Consider the following 16362-nt stretch of genomic DNA (forward strand, 5'->3'; position numbering starts at 1 on the left):
CGCACACCCGCATGCATGCACACATGCTGTGCCGCCCTGGGGTGAGCTACAGTTGGAACTTACTGTGTTTCCAAAAAAAGTAAAGGAATCCTAAATACATTCCGACAATTCAAAGCAGGGGGAAAAAAATTCCTGCAGAAGTGCAGAGTGAGCAGCAGTTGTGTGTGTGTGTGTGTGTGTGTGTGTGTGTGTGTGTGTGTGCGTGGGTGTGTGTGTGTGTGTGTATATATGTGTGTATATGTGTGTATATGTATGTGCGTGCGTGCGTGCGTGCGCGTGCTTGTGTGTGTGTGCGTGCGCGCGCGCAAGTAAGTTAGATTAAGTTCCAGGCACAGACAATTGAGGGAATTGTCCGGAATTTGTTTATTAGCCACAGGGTTGTGGAACAGAACTGCCAATTACGGTACACACACATACATACACACAACAAAACTAAACAAACGTGTGCATCGTTTGCCCTGTCCTCCAACACGTTCTTCTGATTGACCTCTATAACTTTTAGTCTCATGCTGTGTACATGTCATTGTCCACACCTGTACCTCTCATCAGTCTGTCTTCAGCCAACATGAGGCACACTTGAAACTATTGTTGTAACAATACCGATATTTTGGTACCGGTACCAAAATTACTTCAATACTTTTCTAAATAAAGGGAACCACAAGAAAATGGCATTATTGGCTTTATTTTACCAAAAAGTCTTAGAGTACATTAAACATATGTTTCTTATTGCAGTTAAGTCCTTAAATAAAATAGTGATCATACTAGACCACTTGTCTTTTAGTAGTAAGTAAACAAACAAAGGCTTCTAATTAGTCTGCTGACTTATGCAGTAACATATTGTATCATTTATCATTATATTATTTTGTCTACATTATTAAGGGCAAGTGGTAGAAAATTAATTATTCATCTACTTGTTCATTTACTGTTGATATCTGCTTACTTTCTCATTTAACATGTTGTGTATACTCTTCTGTTAAAATTTAATAATCACTTATTCTTCTGTTGTTTGATACTTTACATTAGTTTTGGATGATACCACAAATTTGGGTATCAATCCGATACCAAGTAGTTACAGGATTATACATTGTTCATATTCAAAGTCCTCATGTGTCCAGGGACATAGTTCCTGCGTTTGTAAACATAATATACATTAAAAAAAAAATTTTTAAAAAAAAGAGGATGTTGTGATGTCAAAAAATAGACATAATCTTAGTAGTATCAACTAAATACGTGCCTGTACTTGATATCATTACAGTGGATGTTAGGTGTAGATCCACCAATGGTGTTTGTTTACATTTTGACACCGGTGAGATACGGTGTGTAGTGAAGCATGTTTAGCTATTCCTCGTCCTGAAAGGATGATACTTGTAAGAAACGTACTTTATTTGTCGCCATGGAGACCAGGATTAGTGATTTATAAGTCGCTAAAACACTGGCGACGGCGGATGGCCGTTAGCTGCTAGCTAGCTAGCCATGTCTTAAAGCACATCTTCCTGAGAGCGTTTTAGTTTTATAACTTCACATTTATCGTTAGTTTTTAAGCCAAAATGTGTTTTTTCTCCCTTTTCTGTCTACACACATTGTCTGCTTGTAAGTACTCCCTGATTGTGTGCTACCGAACATGCTCCTCTGCTCGTAAACCAGCAATGTCACGATGTGACTTCGATGCGGGCGCGGGGGCGTGCGGGACCAGTACGTTTCAGAGACCGTATAGTACCGAAAATGATTCATTAGTATAGCGGTACTATACTGATACCGGTATACCGTAGAACCCTACTTGAAACACAACAAAATCCGTAGTGCGTTGTTTGAACTAACAAAAACTCGTCAGTAACACTTTAAATGTGTCTTTTAAAGCGTTGTGCTTGAATTAAACCCATCTAGTCAAGACATGACTTATAGGAAATATTTAGGAATAGTTGTCATGTGACTATTGCTATTAAAGGAGGTAGCTAACTTCCAAAAGCTTTCCTTCCATTTAAGGTAAATTTTAGGCCATTTTTACACTAAACAAAAATATAAACGCAACACTTCTGTTTTTGCTCTCATTTTCCATCAGTTGAAACTCAAAGATCTATAGTGTTTACTGTATTCACAAAAGAACTAGTCCTCTCAAATATTGTTCACAAATCTGTCTAAATTGGTGTTAGTGAGCATTTCTTCTTTGCCAAGTTAATCCCTTCCACCTCACAGGTGTGGCATATCAAGATGCTGATTAAACAAAATGATTATTGCACAGGTGTGCCTTAGGCTGACCACAATAAAAGACCACTGTGCAGTTTTATCACACAGCACAATGCCAAAGATGTCGCTTTGAGGGAGCGTGCAGTTGGCATGCTGACTGTAGGAATGTCGACCAGAGCTGTTGCCCATGAATCGAATGTTCATTTCTCTATCATAAGCAATCTCCAAAGGCGTTTCAGAGATTTTGGCAATATAACCATCTGGCCTCAAAACCGCAAACCACGTGTAACCACACCAGCCCAGGACCACTACATCCAGCAGGTGCACCTCCATGATTGTCTGAGACCTGGACAGCCGCTGCAACAATTGTTGTGCATAACCAAATAATTTCTGCACAAACTGGGAGAAGCCGTTTCAGGGAAGGTCATCTGCATGTTTGCCGTCATCATCGGGCTCTCGACCTGATAGTAGTTTGTCGTCATAACCAACTTAAGTGGGGAAAATGCTGACATTTGATGGCGTGTGGCACGTTGGAGAGGTTTTCTCTTCACGGATGAATCCAGGTTTTCACTGTTCAGTACAGATGCCAGACATGTCAGTGTGGCGTTGTGTGGGACAGCGGTTTGCTGATGTTAACATTGTGAATCAAGTGGTCCATGGTGGGGGTGCGATTATGGTGTGGAAAGGCATATGTTATGAACAAGGAACGCAAGTGCCTTTTATTGATGGCATTATGAATGCACAGAGATACCATGACAATATTCTGAGGCCCATGGTTGGACCATTTACCGGAGACTATCACCTCATGTTGCAGCATGACAATGCACAGCCCCCTGTTGCAAAGATCTGTACACAATTCTTAGAAGCTGAAAGCATCACAGTTCTTGCATGGCCAGCATACTCACCGGACATGTCACCCGTTAAGCATGTTTGGGATGCTGTGGATCAGCGTATGCAACAGCATGTTCCAGTTTCTGCCAATATCCAGCAACTTTGCACAGCCATTGAAGAGGAGTGGACCAACATTCCACAGGCCGCAACCAACAATCTGATCAACTCTTTGCGAAGGAGATGTGTTGCACTGTGAGGCAAATAATGGTCACACCAGATACTTCCTTTTCTGAGGAATACTCATTAAACACTTGTTTGGAAAATCCCAAAGTTGAACAGCCTAATTGTGAACAGGTGGGTACCATGGTTGAGTATAAAAGCAGCTTCCATGAAATGCTAAATCATTCACAAACAAGGATGGGGTGAGGGTCACCAATTTGTGAAGAAATGCATGAGCAACTTGTTTAAGAACAACATTTCTCCACCAGCTATTGCAAGAAATTTAGGGATTTCACCATCTACGGTCCAAAATATTATCAAAAGGTTCAGAGAATCTGGAGAAATCAATGCACATAAGCAACAAGGCTGAAAACCAACATTGAATGCCCGTGACATTCGATTCCCCAGGCGGTACTGCATCAAAAACCGACATCAGTGTGTAAAGGATATCACAACATGGGCTCAGGAACACTTCAGAACAACCACTGTCAGTAACTACAGTTTGCTGCTACATCTGTGAGTGCAAGTTAAAACTCTACTATGCAAAGCGAAATATATTTATCAACAACACCGAGAAACGCCGCCGGCTTCGCTGGGCCCGAGTTCATCTCAGATGGACTGATGCAAAGTGGAAAAGTGATCTGTGGTCTGACAAGTCCACATTTCAAATTGTTTTTCGAAACTGTGAACGCTGTGTCTTCCAGAACAAAGAGGAAACGAACCATACAGATTGTTATTGGTGCAAAGTTCAAAAGCCAGCATCTGTAATGGTATGGGGGTGTATTTGTGCCCAAGGCATGGGTAACTTACACATCTGTGAAGGCACCAATAATGTTGAAAGGTACATACAGGTTTTGGAGCAACATAGGTTGCCCTCCAAGCAATGTTATCATGGACGACCCTGCTTATTTCAGCAAGACAAAGACAGTGGTACAACAGCGTGGCTTCATAGATAGAGTACGACTACTAGACTGGCCTGCCTGTAGTCCAGACCTGTCTCCCATTGAAAATGTGTGGCGCATTATGAAACCTAAAGTACGACAACAGAGAATGTTGAACAACTTAAGCTGTACATCAAGCAAGAATGGGAAAGAATCCCACCTGAAAAGCTTAAAAAATTGGTCTCCTCAGTTCCCAAACATTTATTAAGTGTTGCTAAAAGGAAAGACGATGTAACACAGTGGTAAAAATGCCCCTGTGAAAACTTTTTTGCAATGTGTTTCTGCCATTAAATTCTAACTTAATGATTATTTGCCAAAAATAAATTAAGTTTGTCAGTTCAACCATTAAATATCCTGTCTTTGCAGTCTACAATTGAATATAAGTTGATAAGTATTTGCAAATCATTGTATTCTGTTTTCATTTACGAATTACACAACGTGCCAACTTCACTGGTTTTGGGTTTTATACATGCTGGAAGTATATATGTAGTGTAGTGACAGGCACATACATAATACCATGTAATATTTCCGTATTTTGGTCATTTTAAGCATAGGATATTGATTTCACAGACATATCACAACGTTCACTATTTCTTTAAACAACAACATTACTAATCATGACAGACTTCATGAGAGACAACAAACATAAAATAATCACTGACCCTTACTGTACAATGTCTCTCACTAGGATGCTGATTAATGGGATGTTCGTATTTTGACGTTTAAATGAAGAATTAATCAAAATCCACATGAAGGGTTAAAAAAAAAATCTGCTCCGCAAAAAAACGTCTTTTTGTGTCTTTCTGGCCATCTCCATTTTAGAGTGATTTCGAGGCACAAGGGATTACTCCCATTAGCACAATTTCTAGCCACCTATTAAAAAATTTGAATGCAAAAAATACATGTGTTCTTGTCTCTCATATGTATTGTGAATGATGGGCAAAATTCGAAAAAAGTGCAGTTATCTTTAAACACATTCACAAGAATCAGTAGTATTTAGATTAAAAAAAACACATGTTGGAAGTATTTCCGTAAGAACATGTCATCGGAGCTGTGGGGAAGAACTACTCAAGCATCAAGTTGTTTACACTGAGCTAATAATGATGATCAATATTTTTTCGGTCACTTTTAAAGAGTGATCATGTTGGTTTGAACACAAAAATTGTGTGTGTGTGTGTGTGTGTGTGTGTGTGTGTGTGTGTGTGTGTGTGTGTGTGTGTGTGTGTGTGTGTGTGTGTGTGTGTGTGTGTGTGTTTTGTCAGCTCCACGGAGGTGGACGACATGATCCGCAAATCCACCAATCTGCTGCTGACCCGAACCCTGAGCCATTGTCTACAGTACGCCATTAAGAAGAAAAATGTTGGTCTGGCTGAGGTAGTGTGTGTAATAAAATCACCTCTCTCTGGGAGAGAAGCGGCTAATGTTGTTTGCATAGCTACAATGGAAGTATTTCCAGCTTGTTTTGCCTTTACTGGAGCAGACGTTTTGTGGTCATTGTCATGATGATGATGATGATGATGTTTCTTGGCTTTTGTCCAGTTGGTACAGGTGATCATCAATACCACTCACCTTGAGCAGAGCTGCCACTTCTTGGAGGAGTTCATAGCAAACATCACCAATGTTCCTCCGGACACGGCTAACGCCACCAAGCTGTACGGGACATCTACGTTTAAGGTGAGTAATAGACCAGTCGTACCCGCAACTTTTCCGAGCCTGCTTTGTGTCGTCGTGTCTGGCAGGACGCGCGCCATGCAGCTGAGGCAGAGATCTACACCAGTCTAAATGCCAAAATTGACCAGTTCCTGCAGCTAGCGGATTACGACTGGTTAGTGGGAGTGCCGACCGGCGATGCACCGATGCCCAGTGACTACCTGCTGGACCTGGTGGCTTTCCTGAAGAGCACCTTCAGTGTCTTCACCAACCTGCCTGTGAGTGTATGCGCGTGCGCACGTGCACGTTACATGACACATCACAGGGCAGCACAAGCCGCTTTAATTTGTTCTGGGTTAAGCTCGTTAACATGCTGAGCTCATTAATGGGGGGCAGCAGATTACACAGCAGCTCAGGTTATTGACTCCACAGGCTGCTAGAACATCATCGCATTGCCATTACATTGCTGCTTCTCAAAACGCATGTCAAACATATGATATTTTCCCCTCTGGCGCACACACATACACACACCATTTTGCAACGCACACGTTTAGTGATCACAGGTCATAAAGCCCCACACACACACACGCTGAAACACACACACATACACGCACACAGTGGTTGAGCTAAGTGTTTTCCAGACCTTCTAAGAAGCTTTATCTTACACCCCACGAGCCCCGGACGTGACCCTGTCGCCCTCTCACACACACATACACACAGCGTGAGTGTGAGTGGGGCCGCCTAAGCAGATCGGATGCTGTGGATCAGTAAATCTGAGTGGCATGACCCTCTAAACTAGAATGGACGTGCACAGCAGCAACAGTGAGAGAGGAGAAGGTGTTGAAGGCAGCGTCCAGATGCTCACATGATGTCTGACAGCAAGGCTGCATGTTAAATGCTTCCTTCCTTCCAGGGTGTTTTATTTTGAAAAGCCACCTGCTCCATGCCCACTTAAACGACAAACCACCAAATATTTCTGGTTTATGTCTCTTGCCATAGGGAGCGCCCGTAGAACATGCTATCTTACCGGTAAGTATCTGTAGTGTCATGACAACAGCTCGATTGCCCTCGCTAACCCCTCAACTTTGACCCCCACCCACGTCCCCGACAGTTAGCTAGCTAGCAGCATGACGTGTGACACGAGTGATGCACGTTTCTGTCCCCGCGTTCCAACCCTTTATTTGCGTTCCACTTTTAGAAAGTGAGGGGAGACGTGTGCTGATCCCACAAAACAAACCGATGAATTACAGCAATCGTAGTAGTTGGGAGGCTTCAAGAGACCGTGATGGCAAGATCAACATTTCATGCGTCTTTGATGCCATACAGATTATTCAGTGTCGTCCTCTTGTTCAGTCGTCCCAGCCCCTTTAAGTGTGTGATTTTGTGCGTGTGTAAATGCAGTTTGCTTGTTCCATCGTCCATTTCACCCTATCGGGATCAACCCAAAGGCTTGTAAAGACATTCGTCCACATGTGTACCGTATTTTTCGGATTATAAATCCCTCCGGAGTATACGTCGCACCAACCGAAAATGCATAATAAAAAAGGAAAAAAACATATATACGTCGCACTGGAGTATAAGTCGCATTTTTGGGGAAAATGTATTTGATAAAATCCACCACCAAGAATAGAAATTTGAAAGGCAATTTAAAATAAATAAAGAATAGTGAACAACAGGCTGAATAAGTGTATGTCGTATGACGCATAAATAACCAACTGAGAACGTGCCTGGTATGTTAATGTAACATATTTTGGTAAGAGTCATTCAAATAACTATGACATATAGAACATTCTATACATTTACCAAACAATCTGTCACTCCTAATCGATAAATCCGATGAAATCTTCTTCCTCAATGTCGCTTCTAAACAACTCTGCCAACTCCAAAGGTATGCGCCGCTTCCTCTTGTCGTTTTCTGCTGCATATTTCGCTACGTCCAGCTTGTAATCTGCAGTACATGATTTCCATTTCGTTCCAATTTTTGTTCAGCCCTTCTCAGTTTTTATAAGTTACCGCCAACGATGCAAATTATCCATTTTAATAGCTACGGCAGTAGCATATAGCATGTAGCAGTTAGCATTCCATGACCCTTCCCCGCCAAATTCTTATTGGTTCACGTGTGTGTGTGACGATTGCTGACATTTTCTGCGTCTCTTCCGCGAATGAGATAAATAATATTATTTGATATTGTGTAATCTGCAGTACATGATTTCCCTTTAGGTGCCATTTTCGTTCAGCCCTTTTCAGTTTTTATAAGTTACCGCCAAAGATGAAATTATCCATTTTAATTGCTACGGCAGTAGCATATAGCAGTTAGCATTCCATGACCCACAATGCACTTCTGCCATGACACTCCCCCGCCGAATTCTTATTGGTTGACGTGTTTGTGACGATTGCTGACATTTTCTTCGTCTCTTCTGCGAATGAGATAAATAATATTATTTGATATTTTACGGTAATGTGTTAATAATTTCACACATAAGTCACTCCGGAGTGTATGTCGCACCTTATAGTCCGAAAAATACGGTAGTTTGATTTCCAAGTGCGTGAATCAATTGGGGCACACGCATCATCCACAAGGAATAATACATGTAATCAACATATTCACAATACTGTTGGTAATAACAAGACAAACGTCTTCCTCAGGGCAAAGTGGCGCAGACGGCGTGCATGTCGGCTTGCAAACACATCTCCACCTCGCTGATGCAGTTGCTGCTGGACCCTGAGGTCAAGCAGATCTCCATGGGGGCGCTGCACCAATTTAACGCTGATGTCCGCGAGTGTGAGGGTGAGTGTGGCCAACCTGCTCTTTTTCTGTCCACAAATGTCCCTAAAGTTCTCCTTCCAATTGTTTTACACAATCTTCATGTGCACACCCTCAGACATTCTGCCCTGCCCATGTAGTTTGCATTGGAAGCCAAGGGGGGCGTTGTGTAACAGCAATTGTGCCTCTTGTTCTGTTGAAAACCTTTTTTTCATCTTTTGGCCTACTTGATGAAAAAGGGTTGCCTAAATGAACAAAAGACGAGATGAGAAGTTATCCCATGTGCAAGAAGCCAAAGACACAATTTAAAATGGATTAAATGGGGGAAAAAGGGCGGAATGGAAGCGGACCACGATGAAAGAGGCTGAGGGAAAATAGGATTAAAAGAATGAGGTGTGAAATGAAAAAAGAGGAAACAAAGGAGAGAAACATACATGGATGGGAGCAGCGCTAGAATGACTTTGAAAGGAGGGATTAGAGGTGAAATAAAACCTGGAAATCCCAAACACAACTGGGAACTTGAAAGAAAGATGGCTGACACGGCGAGCGCAAAGGGCCTTGATGGCAACGCCATGATGGCTGCCGCTGGGAGGAAGCGACAGACGTCGGATTGGAGGATTGGAGCGAAAAGAAAAGAAGGAACAAAACAAGATAAGGCCTTTGTGTGTCTCGGGGTCAGCAGAGATGGCAGGCGTGTAATCTGCGCCGCGCTGTGTATGGACCGCCATTTTGGTGAAAGAGATTAGCTACACACCTCTCCTTTCCAATGGGCTTGTTTCCCAGCGCCAAGTGACGCTGAGACCCCTGCTCACACTCCGTACGACCCCAACACACACACGTACACCAGCATCACCTCCAACCAACGGCATTAAATACTGCACATGGACACACACACACACACGACTCTGACACCCTGCCCCCACCCCTGCTCCCTCTTTCCCCCCCCCTCCCCCCTGCTTGTCATTTGTCTGCCAATCTGTCCTGATGCATAGCGAATTCAACCAGGTCTTTTATTATTCACCCTCCTTTTTCTCTCCTCCTCCTCTCTTCCCTCGCTCCGGGGGTGGACTGAGGGGGGGTGGGTTTGTCTTTTTCCCACAGGTTTTGCCAGAGCCGGCCCGGTCGCAGGCTTCCAGGGTGACACGTTGCTTCTGGCCTTCAGTGACTTGAGACAAGTAGGTCTTTGTCTCCGTCGTAGTCGTCCTCTCTCCTTCCTTTCTTCCGACGCTATCTTTTCTTCCTCCTCCCGCGTCCCTTTCATCCTTCCTCCTCGTCTTCCTCCTCCATTTGGACAACTGTGAGACAAGTGTCCTTTAAAATGCAAACAGGAACTGCGTTTGTGACATTTTAAGTCCGGAAAAAGCACAGCTTCTTTGACATGTGGCCGCGTTTATTTTTGTAGGCGTGTGTGAACTTAACCCCAAGTTTTGATCATGAATATTTATTGCCGCTTGTGACGTATCCACTTGAAATGTAGGAAGTTTGAGTACCAAAGCGTAGTCTGATGGCGTTCTTCGCGAAGGAGGAAGTGTCCCGTGTGGGCCAAGCAGAACTGCCAGTGGTGTTTTTGGACTTTTGAGCGCTCGCAGTGTGTGAAAGTGTGTGCGTGTGACAGCGAATGACGGATGGGCCGGCAGGACGGAGCGGGGACGATGAATGAGGTGACGGACAGAGACGGATAGCCCTTTATCCCTCCGTCACAATTCCGCTTTCTCCCTCCCTTGCTTCTCTTTCTGCGCCTGTCTGGATGATGCAGTGCCTCTGGAGGAGCGTCCATGTTTACTCCAACACCCCCTCGGCTTCATCCTTCTCTTCCTCATCTCGTCCCTCCTCTTCCTGCCTCCCGTCCATCTCCCAGCTTCATTTTCTTTCTCTCCCAACTCATTGTTTTTAACGCCATTCTCATCAAATCAAAAGAAGCTTTCACACCTCACGTCATGTGCCACCGCGTCCCTTTTCACACACGCATTCTTTGGCCTGCGCCACCACTGCCTTCTCACGCGCTCTTTCGTACGTGCTCATACGCGCCTGAGGACGCTTTGGAGCGTTGACTCGACCGTGAATGCTCGATAAATCACGCTGAAGGTGCTGTCAGTTGTGTGGTCGGACCCTGGCCTTCCGCAAGGTTCCGAGGTCCTGGGACTGGATCGAAATGATAGTTCCCCGAGGAGACACACGCATACATTATAGGAACATGAATCAACTTGAATTGTCGTCTGGTTTTGCTAATGGTATTGGAGCACATCAGCAGTTTTGCTAATATTTAGATTATAAATATGTCCATTCTATTTATAGATTAAACGCAGGACGAAATGGTAAATGGGTGGTACTTGTATAGCGCTTTTCTACCTTTTTCTTAGGGACCCAAAGCGCTTTGACACTATTTCCACATTCACCCATTCACACACACATTCACACACCGATGGCGGGAGCTGCCATGCAAGGCGCTAACCAGGACCCATCAGGAGCAATGGTGAAGTGTCTTGCTCAAGGACACAACAGACGTGGCTAGGATGGTAGAAGGTGGGGATCGAACCTGTAACCCTCAGATTGCTGGCACGGCCACTCTCCCAACTTCGCCACGCCGTCCCCATGTGTGTTTATGTTAAATATGTGTTTTTGTTGAACGTGCACACGGAGCTATTCATTTTAATGTAAGATATTATCAGTACATGTCAGTCATCAGTCCTGCCAAACCGATGATTTCCCGATATTCCCGACTTCCCACATGATTGTATGTATTTTCTTTGCTGATCCGTGAAAGTCTTTATGCCACCTTCTTGTCATAACATCACGAGTCAGGTCCAGTTCAGGTCCGTGCTAAGCCGTTGCACTCTGGCACATCGGTAACCCATGGACCTGCCAACCATGTGAGCAGACGGCCACTTGGACGCGATTAAAGGGAAAATGTTCCGGCCCAATTCTGAGTCGGCGGAGAGGAAAGGAGCACTGAATATGTGGAGATGTTGATGGCAAATGAAAGCGACCAGTCAGGTGAAAGTGATACGTGCGGGGTGGTCTCTCTACCTCGGGGTGGCATCAATAGTGGGGTGACAGAGGCCCAAAGGAAGGATGAGCAGCAGATGGACACACACACACACGTGCATACGCACACGTATAGACATCGCCGCTTTTAGAAAGACAAAAAGACTTTTTTGATGAACACAGAAAAAACATTGTTTCTACGGCAACCGTTTCAAATTTGGCCTTTCACCCTCTCTGGACTTTTTTTTTTCCCCTTTCAATACTTCCTGTTTTCTCTGTGTGAAATCTTACTACACACTAAGGACATCTCTCTGTTTTAATGTCTGCATAATTCGTCTTACGAGCGCCATGGCGCTGGGATAAGTAGTATTTGTCCACAGCCCACTCCAACTCAGAAAAGGAACTGAGAAAGGTAGTGCGAAGGAGAAGAAGCGGACGTCCGAATCAAATAAAAACCCCAAAAACATGTCCTACTGTTTAGCAGCCGACCCAGCGAGTCAGCCCGGCCTCAGTGCTGTCGGTATGCATCACAAAAGCACGCACCCACAAATTTATAATTGACAGATATTCCATCCATCCATCCATTTTCAACCGCTTGTTCCCTTTGAGGTCGCGGGGGGCGCTGGTGCCTTTCTCAGCTACAATCGGGCGGAATGCGTGTACACCCTGGATTAGTCGCCACCTCACCACAGGGCCAACACAGATAAACAGACGAAATGCACATTCACATTCACACACTAGGGCCAACTTGGTGTTGCCAATCAACCTATCCCCAGGTGCATGTCTCTGGAAGTGGGAGGAAGCCGGAGTACCCGGCGGGAACCCACGCAGTCACGGGGAGGACATGCAAACTCCACACAGAAAGATCCCGAGCCCGGAATTGAACCCAGGACTACTCAGGACCTTCGTATTGTGAGGCAGACGCACTAACCCCTCTTCCATTGTGCTGCCCATTTACAGATATTATTCCATGAAAATATGGAGAAGCTGTTGATGCTCGGTACACAAAGATACCTTGCTGTCAACACTGACCATTCCGGTCCGTAACTCAAAGACATCTCTGTGCGACACAAACAACGATTTTCTAGTTTCTATTGTTAAGCAACAAAAGGGACACCGGCTAATGTCTCTACTCCCCAAGGTAAATGCTGAACATTTACATTATTATCACATTATTTTATAAAACTACCGTAGTTGTTTGTAGTACATGCTATTTTTATATTTTTCAAACAATATTTGTTAATTAAAAGTTAGTTTTTCTTTTTGAAAAGGCATGTTAAAGGCGTGGTGTTTTGAATCAAATCAAATCAACTTTATTTGTAAAGCACATTTAATATTTACCACAGGGGTAGCCAAAGTGCTGTACAATGGGCAGGTTAAAAGATAATACGAGAACCGAGCAAACAACACAACACAAACAGAACATGATACAGAAATTAATAAATAAAACATAAAAACAGGTTCACAGCAGGTGTATAATGGGGCGTCATTGCAGGATGGATATCACTCAGTGTTAAAAGCCAAGGAATAAAAGTATGTTTTTAAGAGAGATTTAAAAACGAGAAGAGAGGAGGCTTGTCTAACACTCAGAGGTAGGGTGTTCCAGAGCTTGGGAGCAGCAGCAGCGAAAGCTCTGTCACCCCTAAGCTTCAACCTTGTGCCAGGGACCGTCAGTAGCAGCTGATGGGCTGATCTTAGGGATCGGGTGGGGCAGGAAGGCTGAAGGAGGTCGGAGAGATATGTTGGCGCTAGGTTGTTTAGACATTTAAAAACAAATAGAAGGAGTTTAAAATGGATTAGGTAACACACAGGGAGCCAGTGAAGGGACGCTAATATAGGGGTGATGTGCTCACGTCTGCGGGTCTGTGTTGGCAGACGAGCATCAGAGTTCTGCACGAGCTGCAGGCGGGCGAGAAGGCCCGGCTAATGCCTACATACAGGGAGGGCATTGAAGTAGTCTAAACGATTCGAGATAAAGGCGTGGATTAATTTCTCGAGATCATGTCCTGATAGAAGCGGTTTCACTTTCGCTATTTGGCGTAATTGATAAACAAATTTTTGAACAACGCTGCCGATTTGTTTTTCGAATTTAAAATCTGAGTCGAACTTTACCCCAGGTTTGTGACACAGTCGCTGAGATACAGGGTCAGAGTGCCCAGGTCAACGTTGGGTGAGGGAGAGCGACTTGGACCAAACAACATAACTTCTTTTTTGTCTTCATTTAGGCTTAGGAAGTTAGCTGAAAGCCAGGCTTTGATGTCGTGCAGGCAGTCAATGAGACGTTGAACCGTGTTGTTTTGTGCCATGGGAAAATAGATCTGGCAATCATCGGCATAAAAATGAAATGCAATACCATACTTCCTAAAAATAGAACTAAGGGGGAGAAGGTAAAGTGCAAATAACATTGGGGCTGCCCTGGGGTAGACTGACGGAAGTGTGGCTGCCAGTTTGCGCCTACGGCCCCTCCGACCACCACCTATCATTCATTCACCGGTGTGAGCGGCACCGGGGGCAAAGAGTGAAGTGTCCTGCCCAAGGACACAACGGCAGCGATTTTTGGATGTCAATAGGTGGGAAGCGAACCTGCAACCCTCAGGTTTCTGGCCGGCCACTCTACCTACTACGCCATGTCGCCTTAACGGGGGCCGGCGCGTCCAAGGCCGCTGCTAATCCAGGTGGGGCCCGACACAGAGCCCGCAGGTGTTGGGAATTCACCCCGCGCCTCCTGGGGTGGGGACAGCAAGAGTGAGGCGGGCGAGCTTCCCGCTGCAGACCGACGACGGAAAGAATCCACGACCCGGCGGGATCCAGTTAACGCGGGTGCAGGAAGAAACCAGGTACCGGACCATACCTCCTTCGGGAAGCCACGAAGTTAGTGCCCTAACTCTCACCAGCTGGCCACCACGTTTGCCGCGGCGCCGGTGGCGCTTTCGCTGGGGGGGGAGCCAGTGGGCGAAAAAGGAAAGCAAGAATCCGGCCAGGTGAAAACGCTGACTTGGACGTCGAAAAACCAACGTCGAAGTTGATCATGTCCGTGTGAGAGGGACACAGATCCAACAGCGTTTAGCGATCTTACACAAACAGTGAGTTGACAGGGACATTAAAAGACGTGAACAGCACAAAAACAAGCAGAGCTGACAGCGAGAGACGGCAAGCCACAGCACATACTGGCGCCATCTTGGATTGCGTCATTGAAAGGGCCAAGCACAAATTAAATAGATTTTATTAAATTTACATGGCTGATTTGAGATATGAGTGTTTTGAGTTACAAGCTTGGTCATGAAAGAGCTTGTAAGTTGAGGTATTACTGTATGTAGAAAATCGGAGTCAGTACTATCTATATCTTGAGTGCACCCTCATCCTGATCTTATGCACACAAACACACAAGATGGGTGCAGTGGAAGGTCAGTGGGATCAATGTTGGTGCCAGGGAGGTGGAAACTTGTTTTCAGACCCCCTCAAACGTTCTTATCTGATGGTCGCGTGCTTTGCTTTTGCTACCTGCACATGCATGTGTGTGCGTACATGCACGCCACTGTGAACGACAGAAAGCAAAAACTTTCTTATCTGCGGATTTATGAGTGGAAGCCGGCGCTGGTGTGGGAGAGGTTGCGGTTTGCGCTTCTCGACCTCCGCCTCAACTTCCTGTCCTGTCTGCGGCCGAGCTTTATCGCCATGACGACAGGTCAGCCAGTGGTCATGACAACAAAGCCGTTCGGGGCCACCCGATTGGACGGGATTGGTGCTTCCGACCTGTGGTCAGCCAGCGGTCAGCTCGTTGAAAATCGCTGCGAGTGGACCACAGGCGCGTGCGTGATGGACGTTCACATGCGCGGACTGGGTCGGGTCATTGTTCTGCACTATCAGTTGTGACCCTGCTGTCAGTCAATAAGACTTGCATCACACTCTTCCTGCGTGTGTTTCCTGTTATAAGGTTCTTGTGGGGGCAAACAGTGGGACACGCTGGTGTACTAGTAGTTACAAGACCTATTCAGTGCTCAGCTATGTTTGAAGCCAATGAGCTGCTATTCTGTCTTTATTCTCCCAGCATGCATCAGCCACTAGCTGCGTAACGTGGCATTAGCCTATGCTTGACCTCTCGTTAACATTTCCACCGTCACTCTTTTGGATTTCTCTCTCTCTCTCTCCCACTCAGACTTGTGACTGTCCATGTCAGGAGTTGTCATTTTAGGCCCTTAGCTGATTTAGCATACATTAACCTACTCTGGATTGCTTGTAAATAGGGATGGGCAATAAAAATATCTATAGCGTTATATGTGCTGCAGCTTCTTGTGATAAAAATACATAAATCTCAATATATTTTTGGAATATAAATGATAATAGAATAATTTCAAAAAGGGTTACAAAGGCCCCTAATTTAGATGCACACGTATACAGTAACATATTGCATCATTTACAGTATTTCCATTTAGTCAAAACTATCATTGAAAATGTATAATAAAGTCAAAGGTGCACAAATTATTATTGGCTCTCATTTCTGAAGTCTCACGACATTGTGTTGTGGCTGTCACTACGGTTCGCGCAAGAGCCTCCACAACGCCACTTCCTTCTCTTGCAACTTTTTGGAGGGGCTTCTGCAACTTCAGATGCTATCTGAATGTATTACTTATTTTTTGGTATAGAAAATTAAAGCCAAAATATTAGAAAAAGAAGACAACATGAAAATACAGTGTAAATAAAGTGTAAATAAAAAAAATCTAATCAGAAGTCCTACAAGTCCTTTTTGATGAAATGTTAATTTTTTAAACAACGCACTTCACTTAAATC

The 16362-nt window shown here is 44.6% G+C and overlaps 1 protein-coding gene across 2 annotated transcripts in view; it reads left to right on the forward strand.

The window, feature by feature from the left end:
* The window catches only part of exoc6b (exocyst complex component 6B), a 58733-nt gene that overhangs the window by 33774 nt on the left and 8597 nt on the right, over nucleotides 1-16362 (forward strand). Inside the window, exons 16-21 of one of the 2 annotated variants that reach the window (XM_061913063.1) lie at nucleotides 5438-5549; nucleotides 5715-5849; nucleotides 5915-6103; nucleotides 6825-6854; nucleotides 8472-8613; nucleotides 9691-9764. In XM_061913063.1, the coding sequence (XP_061769047.1) occupies nucleotides 5438-5549; nucleotides 5715-5849; nucleotides 5915-6103; nucleotides 6825-6854; nucleotides 8472-8613; nucleotides 9691-9764 (682 nt within the window). The remainder of the gene's footprint in view (nucleotides 1-5437; nucleotides 5550-5714; nucleotides 5850-5914; nucleotides 6104-6824; nucleotides 6855-8471; nucleotides 8614-9690; nucleotides 9765-16362) is intronic. The other variant, XM_061913064.1, reaches the window with a different exon arrangement.

The sequence above is a fragment of the Nerophis ophidion genome, linkage group LG10 (genome assembly GCF_033978795.1).
Source record: "Nerophis ophidion isolate RoL-2023_Sa linkage group LG10, RoL_Noph_v1.0, whole genome shotgun sequence".
Taxonomy (NCBI): Eukaryota; Metazoa; Chordata; class Actinopteri; order Syngnathiformes; family Syngnathidae; genus Nerophis; species Nerophis ophidion.